Source organism: Gracilinanus agilis, chromosome 4 (genome assembly GCF_016433145.1).
Source record: "Gracilinanus agilis isolate LMUSP501 chromosome 4, AgileGrace, whole genome shotgun sequence".
Classification (NCBI taxonomy): Eukaryota; Metazoa; Chordata; class Mammalia; order Didelphimorphia; family Didelphidae; genus Gracilinanus; species Gracilinanus agilis.
The window spans coordinates 162,371,518-162,388,424 of NC_058133.1; the positions used below are offsets into that span (position 1 = coordinate 162,371,518).

Sequence of the window (16,907 nt, forward strand, 5' to 3'; positions counted from 1 at the left end):
AAAATTCACCAAAAAAATGAGCATAACTCTGGTGGTGTGTCCCTTTGAGAAAAAGCCCTATAATTTCATGATACTTATAATTTAAATAACAAAAATGTATAATTGTAATATATAACTGTATTTAATAAACCAAAATAGGTAAATCAATATAGGTAGAATTGTCATCTATAGTGCACAGAGTGCACACACTACACTACAGCAAATGTTTCATCCTTGGCATGCAGCCCCATACTTCTCTGTCAGTGCTGACACCCATGTCATAGGTTTGCCACCACCGTTCTAAACCCTGCCTCTAGCATTCGTTTACTGAAACAACATGGCTATTCTGTACTGGTCAGAAGTAGAGAGGGAACCAGGCTGCAAGGCATTAAAGGGAATAGGTAGAAAGGAAGTCCAAGGAGACAGCTTTTTCCCCTCGTTAATCAGGGAAGGGGAGGATTGAGATGGGTTAAAAGGGCCAAAGGTGTGTTTGCAGGCCAATCGGAAGGAGCTATTGGTGGACAGATGATGAGAAACTGACGATGCAGAAGGGAGATGCTGCCTGCCTTCCTGCTGGAGCAAGGTCCGGGAGGGAAGACTGAACTAGTGGAAGGGAAGGGAAGGGAAGGGTTAACTCTGCCTGCGCTGGTCCTCCAAAGCCTTCTAATCACTAGGACACTGCGCTGCTCATTACCCAGCCGCAGGGGGGAGTTCACTCAGGTAAATTAGTTGTGGAGTTCAAAGGGGCCACTCCCAGAACTCCCTAATTAAGACAGCAGCTTGCAGCCGAGCTTCCAGCTCCCGGCTCTCTATTCCTCCGGGCTTTTTGGGGAAGCTAAATGTCTGCTACAAATGCAAACTCAGTAGCTCCATCTGCCACCCACAACAGACTGGCTGCAGTTAAAAGAGACCTTTGTAGAGCAAACTGCTGTACCGAGGCTGGCGGGAGGAAGGAGGTCTTTGTTTGTAAACAGATTGCTCGGACCACCCTCCCGGGCACGTCCTCCCGTTAACCCTTTGTTGCCTCCGTTTCTAGGATTCAGAGTAGCGAGGGACAGACTGGTGATCGCCCAGTCCAGCTTCCTCACTTAACAGAAGAGGGTAAATTACCTGCCCAAGTCATCTGGCCAGCAAAGTCAAGCTTCAAACCCAAGCCGTATAGTGCCAAAGTGTAACACATATTACACGCTCGTAGCCCACGTACCCGTACTTCAGAACCACCAATAAGACTTATACCCAGTGATAACCTCATAAAATGTTTCCTTACTGACTGGGGTGGGGGCGGGAATGGACAGATAATATACTTTCAAGTTTAATTTCCATTATTCACATTTCTATCACGTTCTTAAGTCTAGACTCTACGATCCAAACACCCCCTCCCCCAATGTATGAAGTCCCTGATCGGTAGGGTTCGCGGCTTCCAAGGCATAAATGCTCACCCTGAAAATTTAACATTCAGCTCTAGCTAACCAGTGTGAGTTGGTCCAGCGCAGCCTTGCTTACGCTTCTTAGTGTGCACAATAACACTCTATTAATCAGTTTGTGCAAATAATACAAATATTAGCCCCTTTAAGAATAAACCACTAGCGGGCAGCTGGGTGGCTCAATAGATGGAGAGCCAAGCCTAGAGACGGGAGGTCCTAGGTTCAAATATGGCCTCAGACACTTCCCAGCTGTGTGACCCTGGGCAAGTCACTTAACCCTCATTGCCTAGCCCTTACCACCGTTCTGTCTTGGAGCCAATACACAGTATTGACTCCAAGACGGAAGGTAAGGGTTTAAAAAAAAAAAAAAAAAGAAACCACTAATTTGCTTCTTAGAGAATCTAGAAATAATTTGATCATGATTCTCAAATGGAATCCTTGTGTCTCTAGAGGTCCATGGTGGGTGTTTAGCAGGGGTCCATTAATTAGCACTGCCTTCAGGGGGTAGCTAGGTGACTCAGAGGATGGAGAGCCAGGCCTAGAGTCGGGAGGTCCTGGGTTCAAATATGACCCCTGGCATTTCCTAGCTGTGTGATCCTCTTAACTCCCCACTGCCTAGCCCTTACGCTATCCTCTGCCTAGGAACTAATATTCAGTTTTATTTTTTTAAAAAGTTTATATTAAAAAAAATCAGCACAGCCCTCAAAGAACTCTCAAGTTTGGGGGAACAAAGGTGCCTGTCTCAGAAGCAGGCTAAAGGCCTGGACTTTCAGTAGGCTTCTTAGAGTTCAAGCTATGGGTGGTCCTAATTTGTTTACCACATAATTTGATTGTATAATTCATTATGTAAGTTGTTTTTAATATTTTTTGCATTGATGGTATTGTTATGGGAGAAATATTTGCTCTCTGAGTTCAAATGGTAAGGTAAGTTGCTGCCAAAATATATTTACTACAACGTAAAAATTATAAGAGGTAAAAACCTGGATTTCATTATGATGCTCAAGCATACATTTCGGCCTAGAGAAAACAATAGACCTGAACAACTGTTAGGATTCTAACAAATCCTCTTATAAGCAAAATTACATCAGAGTGACAAAGAAATAAATCTTTTACATATTTCAGTTTTGTACATTCCTCTTAAGTCATAAAAGTTAACAAAAAGCTAGAAATATAATTCCCTCCTTTCTTCCATATCTTGGAAGTTGAACAAACTTTAACAGTCAATCTTTCATATAAATAAACCTAGTTTAACAGACTTTATAAGTAAACCAAGTCAGATTAAACTAAATTTAGAGGGTTCACAAATAGGCTAATAGAGGGAAAGGATTTATATGTTGGCAAGGAGTCTGGGACATTTGAGATTCTTCCTCTGGCTTCTTATCTAAAGAATATTTAAGATATTAAGGAAATGTTCCCATCCTGTGGGAACAGGTTTTGATCAGGTGAAATACTAATATTAATGGAAGATAGATTTTTAACTAGCCAAAAGTTCCAGGAGGAATAAAAGGAAATCACCCCCCCCCCCATTCCCATTATAATATGTCTTATCAGAATGTCCACATATGTTTATGAATGGTTTATAAACAAGCACTTTTTGTTTTTAACTAGACAAATGTAGACAGCACAGTAGATAGAGCATCAGGCCTGGAGTCAGAGGACCTGGATTCAAATCTGACCTTAGACACTCCCCAGCTTTGTGACTCTGGGCAAGTCACTTAACTCCAAATGTCTAACCTTTATTGAAGGTCTTTTTTACCAGACATATGACAAAAGTACTTATTTCTCTTGTTACTGAAAAACAGTTTGAATTATGTGCACAAAAATATTTAGAACAACACCACAACTTTTTGTGGTGGCAAAGAATTAGAAACTGAGGATTCCCTAATTGGGGAATGGCGGAACAAGTTGTGCTGTATAATTGTGATGGAATACAATTATTCTGTAAGAAATGATGAAGGGTCTGGCAGCAGAAAAAGTTGATAAGACATATGAATTGAAACAAGTAAAGTGAACAGCACTAGGAAAACATTGTATATAGTAACAGCAGTAGACTTGGCTACTCTTAACTACTACTTCCCTTTATTGTGCTAGTTGCCCTTCTCTGGAAACTATCTGACTTATCAATGTCTTTCCTAAATTGTGGAACCCAGAAACTGATCAGGGTGGTGATTGCTGAAGGTTAGGGCAACTGTGGAAATATCTTAAAATAAGACAACAAGGAAGTTTGTCACATTGATTGACTATTTCATTTGAACTCTTAGAGGCCATTGTAAGGTTATTAATTTTAGGCTAATTTTGCTATTTTTTACTCAGGGATTAGGAAGGTTGGAGCCAAGGGAGAGAGAAAAGAACAACCCAATCAATAGAACAGTCAGAACACTTATCTATTAAGTTATGAATCATTTATTAAGGTTTGCGGCACCCCGAAACAATTATGATAGTAACATCAAAAATCACTGATCACACATCACCAGAACAGATGTAATAATAATAACAATAATAATGAAAAATTTGAAGTATTTTGAGAATTACAAAAAGGTGACACAGACAGAATGGGAGCATATGCTGTTGAGAAAATGGCACCAATAGACTAGCTCAATGCAGGGTTACCATAAACCTTCAATTTAAAAAAAAATGAAGTGCAATAAAATGAAATATGCTAGTACAGTGCTTTGTAAACCTTATGGTATTATATAAATGCTAGCCATTATTATAATCTTCTATATAGACCTAACCACATCATTCTCTTGACCAAAAACCTTAATGGATTTTCTATTATTATTATTATTATTATTATTATTATTATTATTTTAAACCCTTATCTTCTGTCTTAGAATTGATACTGCAGTAAAGCCTTAGGTAATTAGGGTTAAGTGACTTGTCCAGGGTCACACAATTAGGACATATCTAAGTCCAGATCTGAATCCAGGTCCTCTGATTTCAGGCTTGGCGCTTTATCTACTGTGTGCTACCAAGCTGCCCCTGGCTCCCTATTATGTTGAGAATAGACTATTAAATATATTATATATACACAAATTCTTAAATTTTTAGCTATCAGATTAACCTGATTCCAAACTATTTTTGGACTTATTCCACATAATTCTTTTCACATTTTCGTCAGCAAACTGAGTTTTTAGGTATCCCAGCATCTCTTCCTCTCCTTTTCCTACCTCTTTGTACTTGCAGCTCATGTTTCCATCAATATCTGTGGAAATTCTTTTCTTTATTCAAGGCCAATACTGGGTGTCTGTCTGTCCCTTCTAGGAGAAGCAAGACCTTATAGTGGATAAAGGGCTGAACTTTAGAGTCTGGAAGTCTTAGGTCACACCTCTAACACTTATTAGCTATATGACTATGAGAAAGTCTCTCAGCTTTAATTTCCTTATCTTGGAAATGAAGAATTAGACTGGCTGCACTTTGAAGTTCCTTCTTGTTCTGAATCTATCCTCTCTGAAGCCTTCTCTAATTTACTCAGCTGATCTCTTTCCCATCAAAATGTTCAAGATCTTTCCTTTTTTTTTTTTTTTGCCATCATGCACCTTTCCTTATATTCTATCTCCCTATTCAGAAATCATATATTCTCCTCTTAAATTTCAAATTACTTGAAGGCAGAGTCTGTGTCAACCATCTTTTTTAGGGTAACTAAAACCTTGTAACAGTGGCTAGGACATGATAGGTGCTTAATAGGTGTTTGTTGAAGAGAAGAGGGAAGAGAATAAATATTCATTAAGTGCCTACTATGTGCCATGCACTATTCTAAGTATTTTACAAATATTATCGCCCTGAATTCTCCAATAACCCTGTGAGATAAGTGCTGCTGTTTCTCTCATTTTACAGTTGAGAAAACTGAGGCAAACAGAGGTTAAGCCACTTGCCCCCAGTGACAGAGTTATGTGTCTGTGTCTAGATATGGACTCAGGCCTTTCTGGCTCTAAGACTAATAGCTCTATCTGCTCTACCTAGCTGTCTAAGTGACAGAGCTTTCTTTGGACCCTGCTCACTGTCAGGGAGACAACAATGGCGGACAGCTTTGGGTTTGAGTTAACTGAAGCTTGAGAGAGTGGTCTCCCTAAATTTCCCCTCACACCTTCAATCCTATCCAGGTATTTCCAAAGAAATCTGATCTGACTACGTATCTCTCAAAAGGGGTGGTTTATTATATCAGGTTCAAGGAACGGTTAGGATAATGGGATCAGGAAACCCTAGAAACGCCTGAGGGGACAAGAAGAGATGGAGTACAGACTATATAAGAGGGGCTCAGTTTTGAGGATAAGGGAGACTTGAAGAAAGGAGCGGGGATATGTCGGGGTGGGGGGAGTACAGCTGGGAAAGCTCATTCCTGTTTGACCCTCTCCCACATCTCATCAATCCATTCAATAGGTATGGACTGCCTGAGCACTTATCATGTTCCCAGAACTCTACCTATGGAGAAAACAAAATTCAATAAGAGCTCCTTCTGTGATAGAGCCATTGAGTGCAAAATGTGAAGGATGTGAATGTCTGATGGTCGAACATTTGTTTTTCATTCAGAGCCACAGCCAGTGATCACAGAGTGTGAAGGACAGAGAGTTATTTTAACAAACAATTATTTCGAAAAATTGGAAATAAAGCAGTCCCAGCCAGGCTGGAAATAAGAAGAAGAATTCAAATAGTGTGCCCGCTCTCTGTGTGCTTCGGGATGAATGAAATATGTTTCATTGCTGTCTGTAACTAAATTGTAATTCCCCAGTGGGCAAAGACTAAGTCCATCATTCCCTCTTGCTCCATGCGTTTGTAACAGCAGATGTTCAGTGAGAGAGATAACAGAAGTGTGGGCAAAAGCTGAGTTTCTAAATATCCGGTGGGGTCATAAGGGACCAACCCTGAGGATATTTTGTCTCATTTTTCAGCCAGGGCTCAATAAAACAGCTCCCTAATTGTCTTCTAACAGAGACAATGTGCCCAACAGAAAGTGCTGACATCATTAAAGGACTATGGCAGCCCAGTAGCATCTGAGGTGTAAGTCGAAAGGGTCCCGTCAAAGGGCCTGTATAATTTCTGGTCACACATGTCCCTCGAATGTTGTGCCCTTTGTGCATACTCTCTGACCATGTGTATTCTCTTCACATGTATCATCTAATTGTATTCCTTAGCCATGGGTATTCTCTGTGTGTCTTTCTTCACTGCTAATCATAGTTTAATTTATATTATAGTTATTTGCATACAAGTTTTACTCCCTTGCCAAAATGTAAAATCTTAGAGGGCTGGGCCTGTGCCCTATTTATCTTTATACTCCCAGCACCTACAGAGTATGGCACTAGTCAAATTATGTTGAATTGAGACAAGTTTATGATGCAGTAATAGTTATGCTTATATCCTGCCTCTTGGTATAGAGATAAATGAAGTCTCAGAACCCAGAAACTCAAGAGACAAACAGAAGGTTTTCCCTTCATCCTTCTCATCAAAAAAAATTTTTTTTCAGTACACAGTTTAGGAAATGGAAGAAAGAGATTCTATTTTATGATGGTTTTAAAAAATCATTTCTGAAAAATGTTGAAGATTCTTTCAGTGTTGATATAGGAAATGAAGGACTATGGGTGTCATAACTCTGGAAACTGGGTCTTGACTTGGGCTTCAGGCCAGACCTTAAATGATGGACTTAGTACAATGAGATTCAGGGAGGCAGTTGCTTAGGATAGGCAACCAAATAAGGGTAGGGAGAATTTGAAAAGGTGGGGAAGGAGGTGAGATTTCTCTGACTAATCAGTTATTCATGCTTGATACATTCTGACCAAACTGGCTATCTTATTGTTTCCCCAAATTGCACAGACTTTTCCCCAATGTCTGGTAAGCTCTCTCTCCTCCCTTCTTCCTCTTGGAGTCTTTCGCTTCATTCAAAGCTCAGATCAACAACCCATGTCTTTCCTGATCATTCTAGTCATTAGTGTTCTTTTCTTCCAGAAATTGTGATGTTGTAATTAATTCTTCCTTGAAGCCTCCCCAGCATGGCTCTGCTCTCATCATCTCTACCCTAAGAGAAACTTGCAATTCACTCTTGGGTTCCCTGCCTCTGAGAGATGCGCTTTTGTGCCTCCCAGATGCTTTCTCACCACGACCCTATTGTCATTCCATTTCCACCCCAAAGGACACTTGGACTCCACCCCAAAGGACACCCTGACCCAGACCATTTTTCTTCCCATGCGCCCAGATGGGTAACAGCACAATTTTATGTGTTGTCTTCTCTCATTAAAATATCAGCTCTTTGAAGACAAGGACTGTCTTGCTTCTTTGTGTGTCACCAGTATTTAGCACAGGGCCTGGTATATAATAAATGCACTGTCCCTGGGTCTACCCTATCTTTCAATTTATCATCTACTTGTTAACATTTCCCAATAGAATGTACTGCTTTCTGCCCTTATCCCAGTCCTATCTCCTGGAATCACTTCAAGGGGCAGCTCACAAATGCTACATTCTCCAAAATGCCTTTCCTTATTTCTCCAATTATTAGTTGTTCTCCTCTAACCACCTTAAAAAATTACTTAGTATTCTTAAGGAGATGAGGTTTTTTAGTGGTGAAAAGATAGCACCAAGGCAATTAATCTTTGCTGCTGACATATATGTATAATAAAGACAAGAATACAAAGTACATGTTGAAGATGAAGGATCTTACTTCCTTAGCTTACCTTTTGCTCTAGATTAAATTCATTTATATGCTAAATCAGAGAAGATCCCAGCAATGTCTAATCCTAAATTAAATAGTTTTCCATAATAGAAGACTCTGGTCTTCTCTAGAAGTAGGTATCAAAAAGAAAAGACAATCACTAGAGGGAGATGGGAACTCTGACTTTAATTTTTTTTTGTTGCAGCTGGGCATGGCAGCTATAATTTAAAAACACAGAGAGGTTCTAGTTGTTATATTCTAGAGTTCAGATGTCCTGCAAGGTTCTGAAAAGATAAGTCTAGAAGCTGTTGTTGTTTGTCCATTTCCTAAGAAAGAGGACCAATGACATCTTGACCTATGCATGAATGAGATTTAACTGAGACAGAATTGCTCAAAGTTGACTTCTTCTAGAGTCATCACAACCCAATGGCAAGACCAAAGTTAGGATGACTGGTGATGGCCCAGGATTCAATGGATGATCCTGGCTTCCTCCATGTCTAACCACAGCTCCTGCTTCAGATGCCTTCATGGCTGTTTGAACAAATTGTTCTCATCTATCCATTCCACCAAGGGAATTTCATCTGTTTGCGGTAGACACCCCACCTAACTCACCAATGGGTTTGAGGTTGGGAGGTTACCTTCAACCTAGTTTAGCTCATTTGCTAAAATGGTTTACTGGTATGAGAACATTGTCTATGTTACAGCTTCTTGGAGCCATACTTGAGAGTCGAGTGGCAGGAAGGAGGAAAGCAGCCCTGAAAAGGACTCCACTGGCCCTCATACCAGAGGCACTAACAATTTTTTGAAAGCAAAGATCTATAGAGGTAATAACATCCAGGAGACTGAAGACTATCAGATATGAAAATTCAGAGATTCTTTAGGAGCTATGGACTAAGAACGTTCTCACTCCTCTTTCAATCTGGAGACATGGATATGGTCATAGTTTTGACCATAAATAATAACAGCAGATCCAGCAGCTGCACATCCATTCAAGTGATGCACATCCAACATTATTCCCATTACTTATGGGGAAGCTTTGGAAAAATCAAAGTCTTTGGTTTCCTAAGAGCATATGGTTGCAAACCCAAAGCCTAATGCAGGGATACACTGGAAAATGTTATCGACTGCCTCTAGAAAAGTAAAAAAGTATCCATGATATACTTTAAAATTTGTTAACATTTTAAAATTTTATATAATTTGAATTCCATTAATTAACATTTTATTAACATTATTAACACTTTTTTCCTTCATATTTTTAAGTCCAGACATTCAATGAAATGATAAATGACTCCTGATTTGAGTCATCATGGTATAGTAGTCAAGAGCCCTGGGCCTGGTTGAGGAAAGCTCTGGCTTACTATCTGTGTGACCCTATGAGAGAGCAGAGAGGACAGGAGACCATGCTTGTCATACAAGGAACTCCTGAAGAAAATGGGAATGTCTAGCTCGAGAAGAGGAGCTACAGGGAGGGCAGGATCATTGTCTTCATGTAAAAATTATCATGTGGGAGAGGGATTAGACTTGTTCTGCTTGGCCCCAGAGGGCAAACTAGAAACTAGAAAAGCTGAGTGAAGTTAACAAAAATGCAGGTTGAGTTTGATATAAAGACTTCCTGGGGGCAGCTGGGTAGCTCAGTGGATTGAGAGCCAGGCCTAGAGACAGGAGGTCCTAGGTTCAAATCTGGCCTCAGACACTTCCCAGCTGTGTGACCCTGGGCAAGTCACTTGACTCCCATTTCCTACCCTTACCACTCTTCTGCTTTGGAGTCAATATACAGTATTGACTCCAAGATGGAAGGTAAGGTTTTTGTTTTTTTTTTTAAAGACTTCTTAATAACCAAAGCTGTCCAATAGTGTGATCTTACCAATATCATCTCATTTGATCCTCACAACAACCCTGTGCAGTAGGTACTTTTTTTTTTTTTTAAACCCTTATCTTCCATCTTGGAGTCAATACTGTGTATTGGCTCCAAGGCAGAAGAGAGTGGTAAGGGTAAGCAATGGGGGTAAAGTGACTTGTCCAGGGTCACACAGCTGGGAAGTGTCTGAGGTCAGATTTGAACTTAGGACCTCCTGACTCTAGACTTGGCTCTCAATCCACTGAGCTACCCAGCTGGCCCCCTGCCATAGGTACTTGTTATTATTCCCATTTTACAATTGTGGAAACTGAGCAAACAGAGAATCAGTAACTTTCTCAGGTTGACATAGCTATAAGTGTCTGAGGCTGGATTTGAATTCGAATTTAAATTTGAAACTCCATGTTGGATTTGGGATTCTTATGGGACATCCAGCAGATTCTCAACTATGCCCTCAAGAAGTAATTGCATTTTGAGGAGCTCAACCTTCACACATACACCGTAAGACCAATAGAGATGGTTTGCTGAAACTTTGGGTGGGTGGGTGGGAACTTCATACACAAGTCTGAGACCTGCTGAGTTTTTCTGTACCTCATAGGCCACAGCAACTTGAAGGTCAGAGATAGAATGATAGACTCCTAGGATCCTTAGGCAAAGCATCCAGCTTACAGATGAGAAAACTACATTACCCAGAGATGAAGTAATTTGCTTAGAGATGTATCATGACTTAGTAGACCTAGTGCTGAGCTTGGAATCCAGAATACCTTGTCTTAGATACTTAAGGTGTGTGGCTCTGGGCTGGTTACTCAACCTCTCTGAGTTTGCTCACATATAAAGTGAGCCTAACAATTGCATATACTTCACAGGATTATTGCAAGGATCGAATGAGATAGTATATATCAAATGCACAGCAAACTTCAAAGTAGTGGGTACATGAGATGCGCAGGGAGGGCTAGCACCTCTGATGTGAGGGCCTTTGATGAGCCCTTTTCAGGGTTGCTCATCTACCTTAAGTGTCCACCAATTACCTAATTGTCATCTGTGACTCCAAGAAACTGTAGCATGGAAAGTGCCCACATTCTGGTAAACCATCTTAGCATATGGGCTAAACTAGGCTTATGGTAATTGATAGACTTCAAACCGTCAGTCAGGGGATGTGTACCCCAAGCAGGTTACATTTCCCTGGTGGACTCGGTAGATGAGAAAAATTTGTTCTAATAACCATGAAGGTGGATGAATCAAGGCACTGTGGAGCTCGTAGACGATGGTTAGACATGGAAGAACCCAAGGTCATCTTCTGCATCCTAGGCCATTATGAGTTATCCTGACTTTTATATTGCTACTGGACTTTGATGATTCTGGAAGAGAGAGTGCAGCCGATGAGTGTTCAACCCTGCCTCACTTAAATCTAATTTACACTCAAATCAAGACATCACCCAGTGATCAATGGTCTTCTTCAAAATGAAGAAGGAACAACAATGGCAACTATCTCTACTTCACAGAGTTATTGTGAGGATGAAAAATGAGACAGTATAGCAAACTTTGGAGAACTATATAAATGTTTTTATTATTTTTGTTTGATTTGGAGCATACAATGCTTTTATTCTTGACAGAATGAATAAGCAAATAAAACAGTACACAATAATGATGAAACTATGGATAATAAAATAATTGCAAAGGACGTGGGTACCTGCTGCTCTCCTAGCCTCTGAAGGTTCCCAAACAATACAAAAGTTACATTTAGAAAATGCAATTTGAGTGAAAAGAAGAGTGTAGTCGGTAGAACACAGTTCAGAACTCAATGTTTGAATCATACATTCTCTACAGGATCAATCGTCAGGTGAAAGTTCAGAGGATCTTTATGAAATATGGACCAAAGACCTTTTCACTCCCTCTTATTCATGGAGATGTGGACTTGGGAGAAGATATATACCCTTCCCAAGCATTATTCTTACTGCCTAAGGTCAACTAGGTGGTATAGCAGATAGAGCCCTAGGCTTGGAATCATGAAGACTCATCTTCATGATTTCAAATCCAGTCTCAGACACTTACTAGTGGTAGAATCCTGGATAAGTTACTTAATCCTGTTTGCCTCAGTTTCTTCATCTTTAAAATGAGCTGAAGAAGAAAATGAGAAACCACTCCAGGATCTTTTCCAAGAAAACCTCAGATGGGGTTATGAAGAGTCACAACTGAAAAAATGATTCAACAACAACAATGAAAGTCATATTGTTAAAGGCCAACATAGGACTCAAACCCAGGCCTCCTAAATTGAAGTCCACTGCTTTTTCCATGATTTTCTGGGTGAGATCCAGGGGCTTCTTGACTCTTTATAACAGGAGGAAAGGCTCAGGTTAATCTTGAGATTGGAGAGGAGGTGCCCCCTTGTTGGAGGTGGTCTTTTTCTAGCTTCTCTGAGGGCATCTCAAGATGGAAGTTGAGCAAGGGAAATCAGGAATCACCACAGTGGAACTGTTGTTATTTCTTGTATGTCCTTGGGCTTTGTCTGTCTGGGGTCTGGGTTGCCCTTATTTTACCCAGGTGACAGCCTTTGGCTCTGAGGCAAAACCACCTTGGAATATATGACAGAAATGTCCTATAGAAAGAGCAGTCATCAGAAGAAGAGCAAAGTGAAATGGAGAAGCTGAGAATATTGGGGAGCCATACTTACCTCCTCCCCTGGGGATGGGTCGTTGGAGAAGGCTAAGGAATAAAAGAGAAATGTTTGGGTTCAGGCATTAAGACTCATTTGCTCATCCCTTTCATACTTTATCCTTTACTTTTTAGCTCTAGGGTGAGTGAGACTACCAAAGAAAACAGTGGAAAGTGGGATGAGCCCAGGAACATTAGGAGGTTGACTTCAAGTCTATAGCATGATTTTTTTTAACCGTTCCTATTTTTCTAGTGCTCTCTCTTTTAACTTCTGTAACATTAAAGTCTTATATTCCTTCCTCCCTAATTACTCCTTCATTCTTATTTTCTGACAATTTTTTCTTTCCCCTCTAACTATAGACAGGGGGCAGCTACGTGGTGCAATGGATAGGGTGCTAGTCTTGGAATCCAAAAAATTCCTTTCCCAAAGTTCAAATCTCACCTTAGATGTTTACTAGCTGTGGGATCCTGGGCAAGTTAGTTAACCTTGTTTGCCTTAGTTTTCTCCTCTATAAGATGAGCTAGAGAAGGAAATGGCAAACCACTCCAGTATCTTTGCCAAGAAAACTCCCAAACTGAGTCATAAAGAGACAGATAGAACTAGAAATAACTATAATAACTATAGGAATTCTCCTGCCCACCCCCACCCCCATGGGAAGTTCTGTCCTTGGTCCTCTTTTCTCCTCTTCACCCTTTTTTTCATTTAGATATCCAAGACCTAAAATAAAACAATATTTTGACCCCTGACTCTTTTTGCTAGGCTCCAGGACAACCTTGCTCTAACTGCCTGTGAGACATCTTTCTCTAACTCAAATTTCCACTTCAAACCTACTCTTCATACTGTTCTTAGAAGAATTTCCTATTCTTCTTTAGTTCCACTGTCTACCTTTGGCTCAAACCCAAGACCACTCTGATTTTGGTATTTCATTTCAGTTTTGTATTACCTACTTTATTCACTGGGAGTAAGAATACACAGACACTTTTCATCTATATCTCCTTTAATGCCCATTTAACTTCCCAAATCACAAATTCCCCCTTCTAGGGCTCTCATGTGGAAGGTGGATGCTTCATTTTTACTTTTGTGTCCTCAGCATCTGGCTTGGTGCCATCCACTTAATAGGCCTTTAATTTTAAAAATTCAAATGTTTCATCAACACTGGTCATAGAGAAGGGTAGAATTTGGGGTGGTATGGGGTAGATGTTCAGGGAAAAGTCTTCAGTGAGGCACCCACTGTGTCTGACTCTTCAATTTTATGTCTTCATTTTGTCTTTTCAATGATCACCCATTATATGCTGAGTAAGATTTAAATTTATCTTCCTGGTGTTCAATGTCCTTTACAATCTTGTGCCTCCCTACCTTCTTGGCCTACTTATCCTGTAGTGTTCAGTTCAACAGACATTTATTTTGTATCAACTGTGTGCTATTTGCTGGGAATACAAAATGATAGCCCCTACCCTCAAGGAGCTTACATTCTTCTGGCAATTATAACACACACACACAATAAGAAAATACAAAGCACATACAATATGATACAAAGTGATCTCAAAGGGGGGGGTGGGAGAGAGGGAGAGAGAGAGAGAGAGAGAGGGGGAGAGAGAGAGAGAGAGAGAGAGAGAGAGAGAATTGGGGAGAGACTAGGAAAGGTCTCTACTTTGAGATTCTATTTGTGTCGAGGAATGGAGGAGGAAAATGTGATATTATATAGAATAAAAAACATATGAAGGGGGGCTAGCTGGGCAGTCAACAAGCATTTATTAAACCTTTACTATGTGCCAGGTGCTGTGGAAGGCATAGGAGATATACATGTAAACAAAAAGAAAGGTATCTTTGCCCTCGAAGACATTACATTCTAATGGGGGGGGGGCAAAGCAGAAAAAAGGAAGCCACAAAGGGTTGGGGGTGGGGTAATGAGGTAAGCAGGCAAGGCCATGGCAGCTTATTCTGGGGAATCAAGGACAGCTGGTTTGGGCACTTCCCAGAAATGGAGGTTCCAGGAAGAACTCAATAATGGGTGAAAAGACCAGCAGAAGAGAAGTCAGGAGGCAGCTGAGGCATGGCAGGTAATTCCAGAGAATAAGGGCATTTGCAGATGTAAGACCAGAGATCAGAAGAAAGGTTAGGGCTGGATAAGAAGCTCTGAATATTTTCAGAATAGAAATTATAATTGAATCCATGGGAGCTGATGAGATACACTAATTGAAAGAATATAGAGTAAGGACATAAGAGGGCCAAGAACAGAGCCCTGAGGGATAACCACAGTGAATGGACATGACCTGAATGAAGATCCAGCAAAATAGACTGAGAGAAGCCATTCAACAAGTAGGAAGAACTAGGAGAGAACAAAGCCATGAAAACCTAGACTCATCTGAAATAAACCCAGCAAGTTGGGTGGGAACTAGATTATGAAGGGCTTTGAATGCCAGGCTGAGCCGTTTGCATTCTGTAGTAGAGGAATGTGGAATAATTTAAGATTTTTGTGTGGCTAGGTAAGAGGGCGTGACATAGTCATATCTTTGATTTGGGAATATTGGTTGGGTGGAGTATAGACTGGAGAGGAAAGAAATTGGAGGCAAGCAAACCAATTAATAGACTATGGAAATGCTCCAGGCAAGAGATGATGACATCCTTAATGGAGGAGAAACTAATGAGTAGGAGATAGAGGAAAGAGAGGTAGCAGCAGAAACAACAAAGCCTGGTAATAGATTGATTCTAGGGGTTGAGGAAGAATAGAGTCAAGAAGAGCTCCAAAGACTTTAACCTTGGTGCCTGTTGAGGCAGAAATGGGAACATGGAGGAGATAGGTTTAGATTAAAATGTAAAATATACATTTTGGGCATGCTGAGTTCCAGATCCCTATGAGACAATCAGGTAAAGATGGCCAGTAGGTAGACAATAATGGAGGATTGTATTTCAGGAAAGAGATTAGGGCTGGATACATAGACTTAGGAGTCATCTTCATAGGGATAACCATTGAACCATTGGGAATTGATAAGGCTATGCAGAAAGACTTGATATGGAGAGAAGAAGGCCAGGATAGAGGCTTGGAAATGCTCACTCAGGGGGTGGGAGGAGGATGATGGTCTGGCAAAGGAGTGGTCAAACAGTTGGAATAATCTGGAAAGAACAGTTATGAAAGATAAGGGAGGAGAGAGTGGTTGACATTGTCAAAAGTTGCAGAGATCCAAATGGTTAAGAATGGAGAAAAAGCTTTTGAATTTTGCAGTTTAGAGATTGTTTGCCATCCCCTGAATAGATCCCATACTGTCATAGCTCCATGATTGTATCCTTTCTCTTTTTGCCTACTGAATTTTTACCTATTCAAAGAAGACCAAAATGACATCATGATGATGGAGTCAATGTACAGTGTGTCCAACCGTAGCTGAACAGACAAATACAAGTTTAGAAGGCTGTACTATAAATTGGGCACAAATAGTATATAGGAGCATTTGGAATGGAGATATACCTAAATTTGTGTATCTCACATTTCTTTTAAGCTACTGCAATTCTTTTTTGCTCATAGAGCCCAGCACCTTCTTTGATGTGGGTACACCATGCTGGATGGTCCTGTGCCAATGTCTTCCTTATCTTGAAATCAATACCAAAGTTCTTCAGAGAAACCTTGAGAGTGTCCTTGGTCGTTTCTTCTGACCTCTGTGTGAATTTTTATCTTATGTGAGTTCACCCTAAAATAGTCTTTTAGGAAAACCTTTACTTTATTTTTTTTAAACCCTTAACTTCTATGTATTGGTTCATAGGTGGAAGAATGGTAAGCGTGGGCAATGGGGGTCAAGTGACTTGCCCAGGGTCACACAGCTGGGAAGTGTCTGAGGCCAGATTTGAACCTAGGACCTCCCATCTCTAGGCCTGACTCTCAATCCACTGAGCTACTCAGCTTCCCCTGGAAAACCTTTACTTTAAATCCCAATGTAAAAACCACCTTCTCTCTGAGTATTTCCTGATTCTCCCCCTTCCTCCATCAAAAAACAACATGAAAGAAAGGGAAAAGAATTTACTTTGAAATCAAAGAATCTAAATTCAAATCCTGGCTTCTTTACTCCAAACTTATGGAGCTGGACAGATTTATTCAGCTCTTGGGCTTAGTTTTCCCATCTGTAAAGTGAGGGGGTTGGAATGTGTAACTTAAAAATTTTTTAAATTTAGTTTTAAAATTTATTTTTCCCAAATTTAATTTTTTTCTATTACATGATGAAACAATTTTTGATAATTGTTTTCTGATGTTTTACAATTCAGATTCTCTTCTTCCCCTCTACCTCCCACCCCAGGCATTAAATAGTCTGATATTGATTATATCAGTGCTTTTGTGCAATACATATTTCCATATTCTCCATGTCTTGA

The 16,907-nt window shown here is 40.3% G+C and overlaps 1 protein-coding gene across 1 annotated transcript in view; it reads right to left on the reverse strand.

Moving 5' to 3' along the window:
- Nucleotides 1-12,431: 12,431 nt before the first annotated feature.
- The window catches only part of LOC123246046 (Fc receptor-like protein 6), a 67,949-nt gene continuing 63,473 nt past the window's right edge, over nucleotides 12,432-16,907 (reverse strand). Inside the window, exons 8-9 of the mRNA XM_044674999.1 lie at nucleotides 12,570-12,601; nucleotides 12,432-12,494 (exon numbers count right to left, since the gene is read on the reverse strand). Of these exons, the coding sequence (XP_044530934.1) occupies nucleotides 12,432-12,494; nucleotides 12,570-12,601 (95 nt within the window). The remainder of the gene's footprint in view (nucleotides 12,495-12,569; nucleotides 12,602-16,907) is intronic.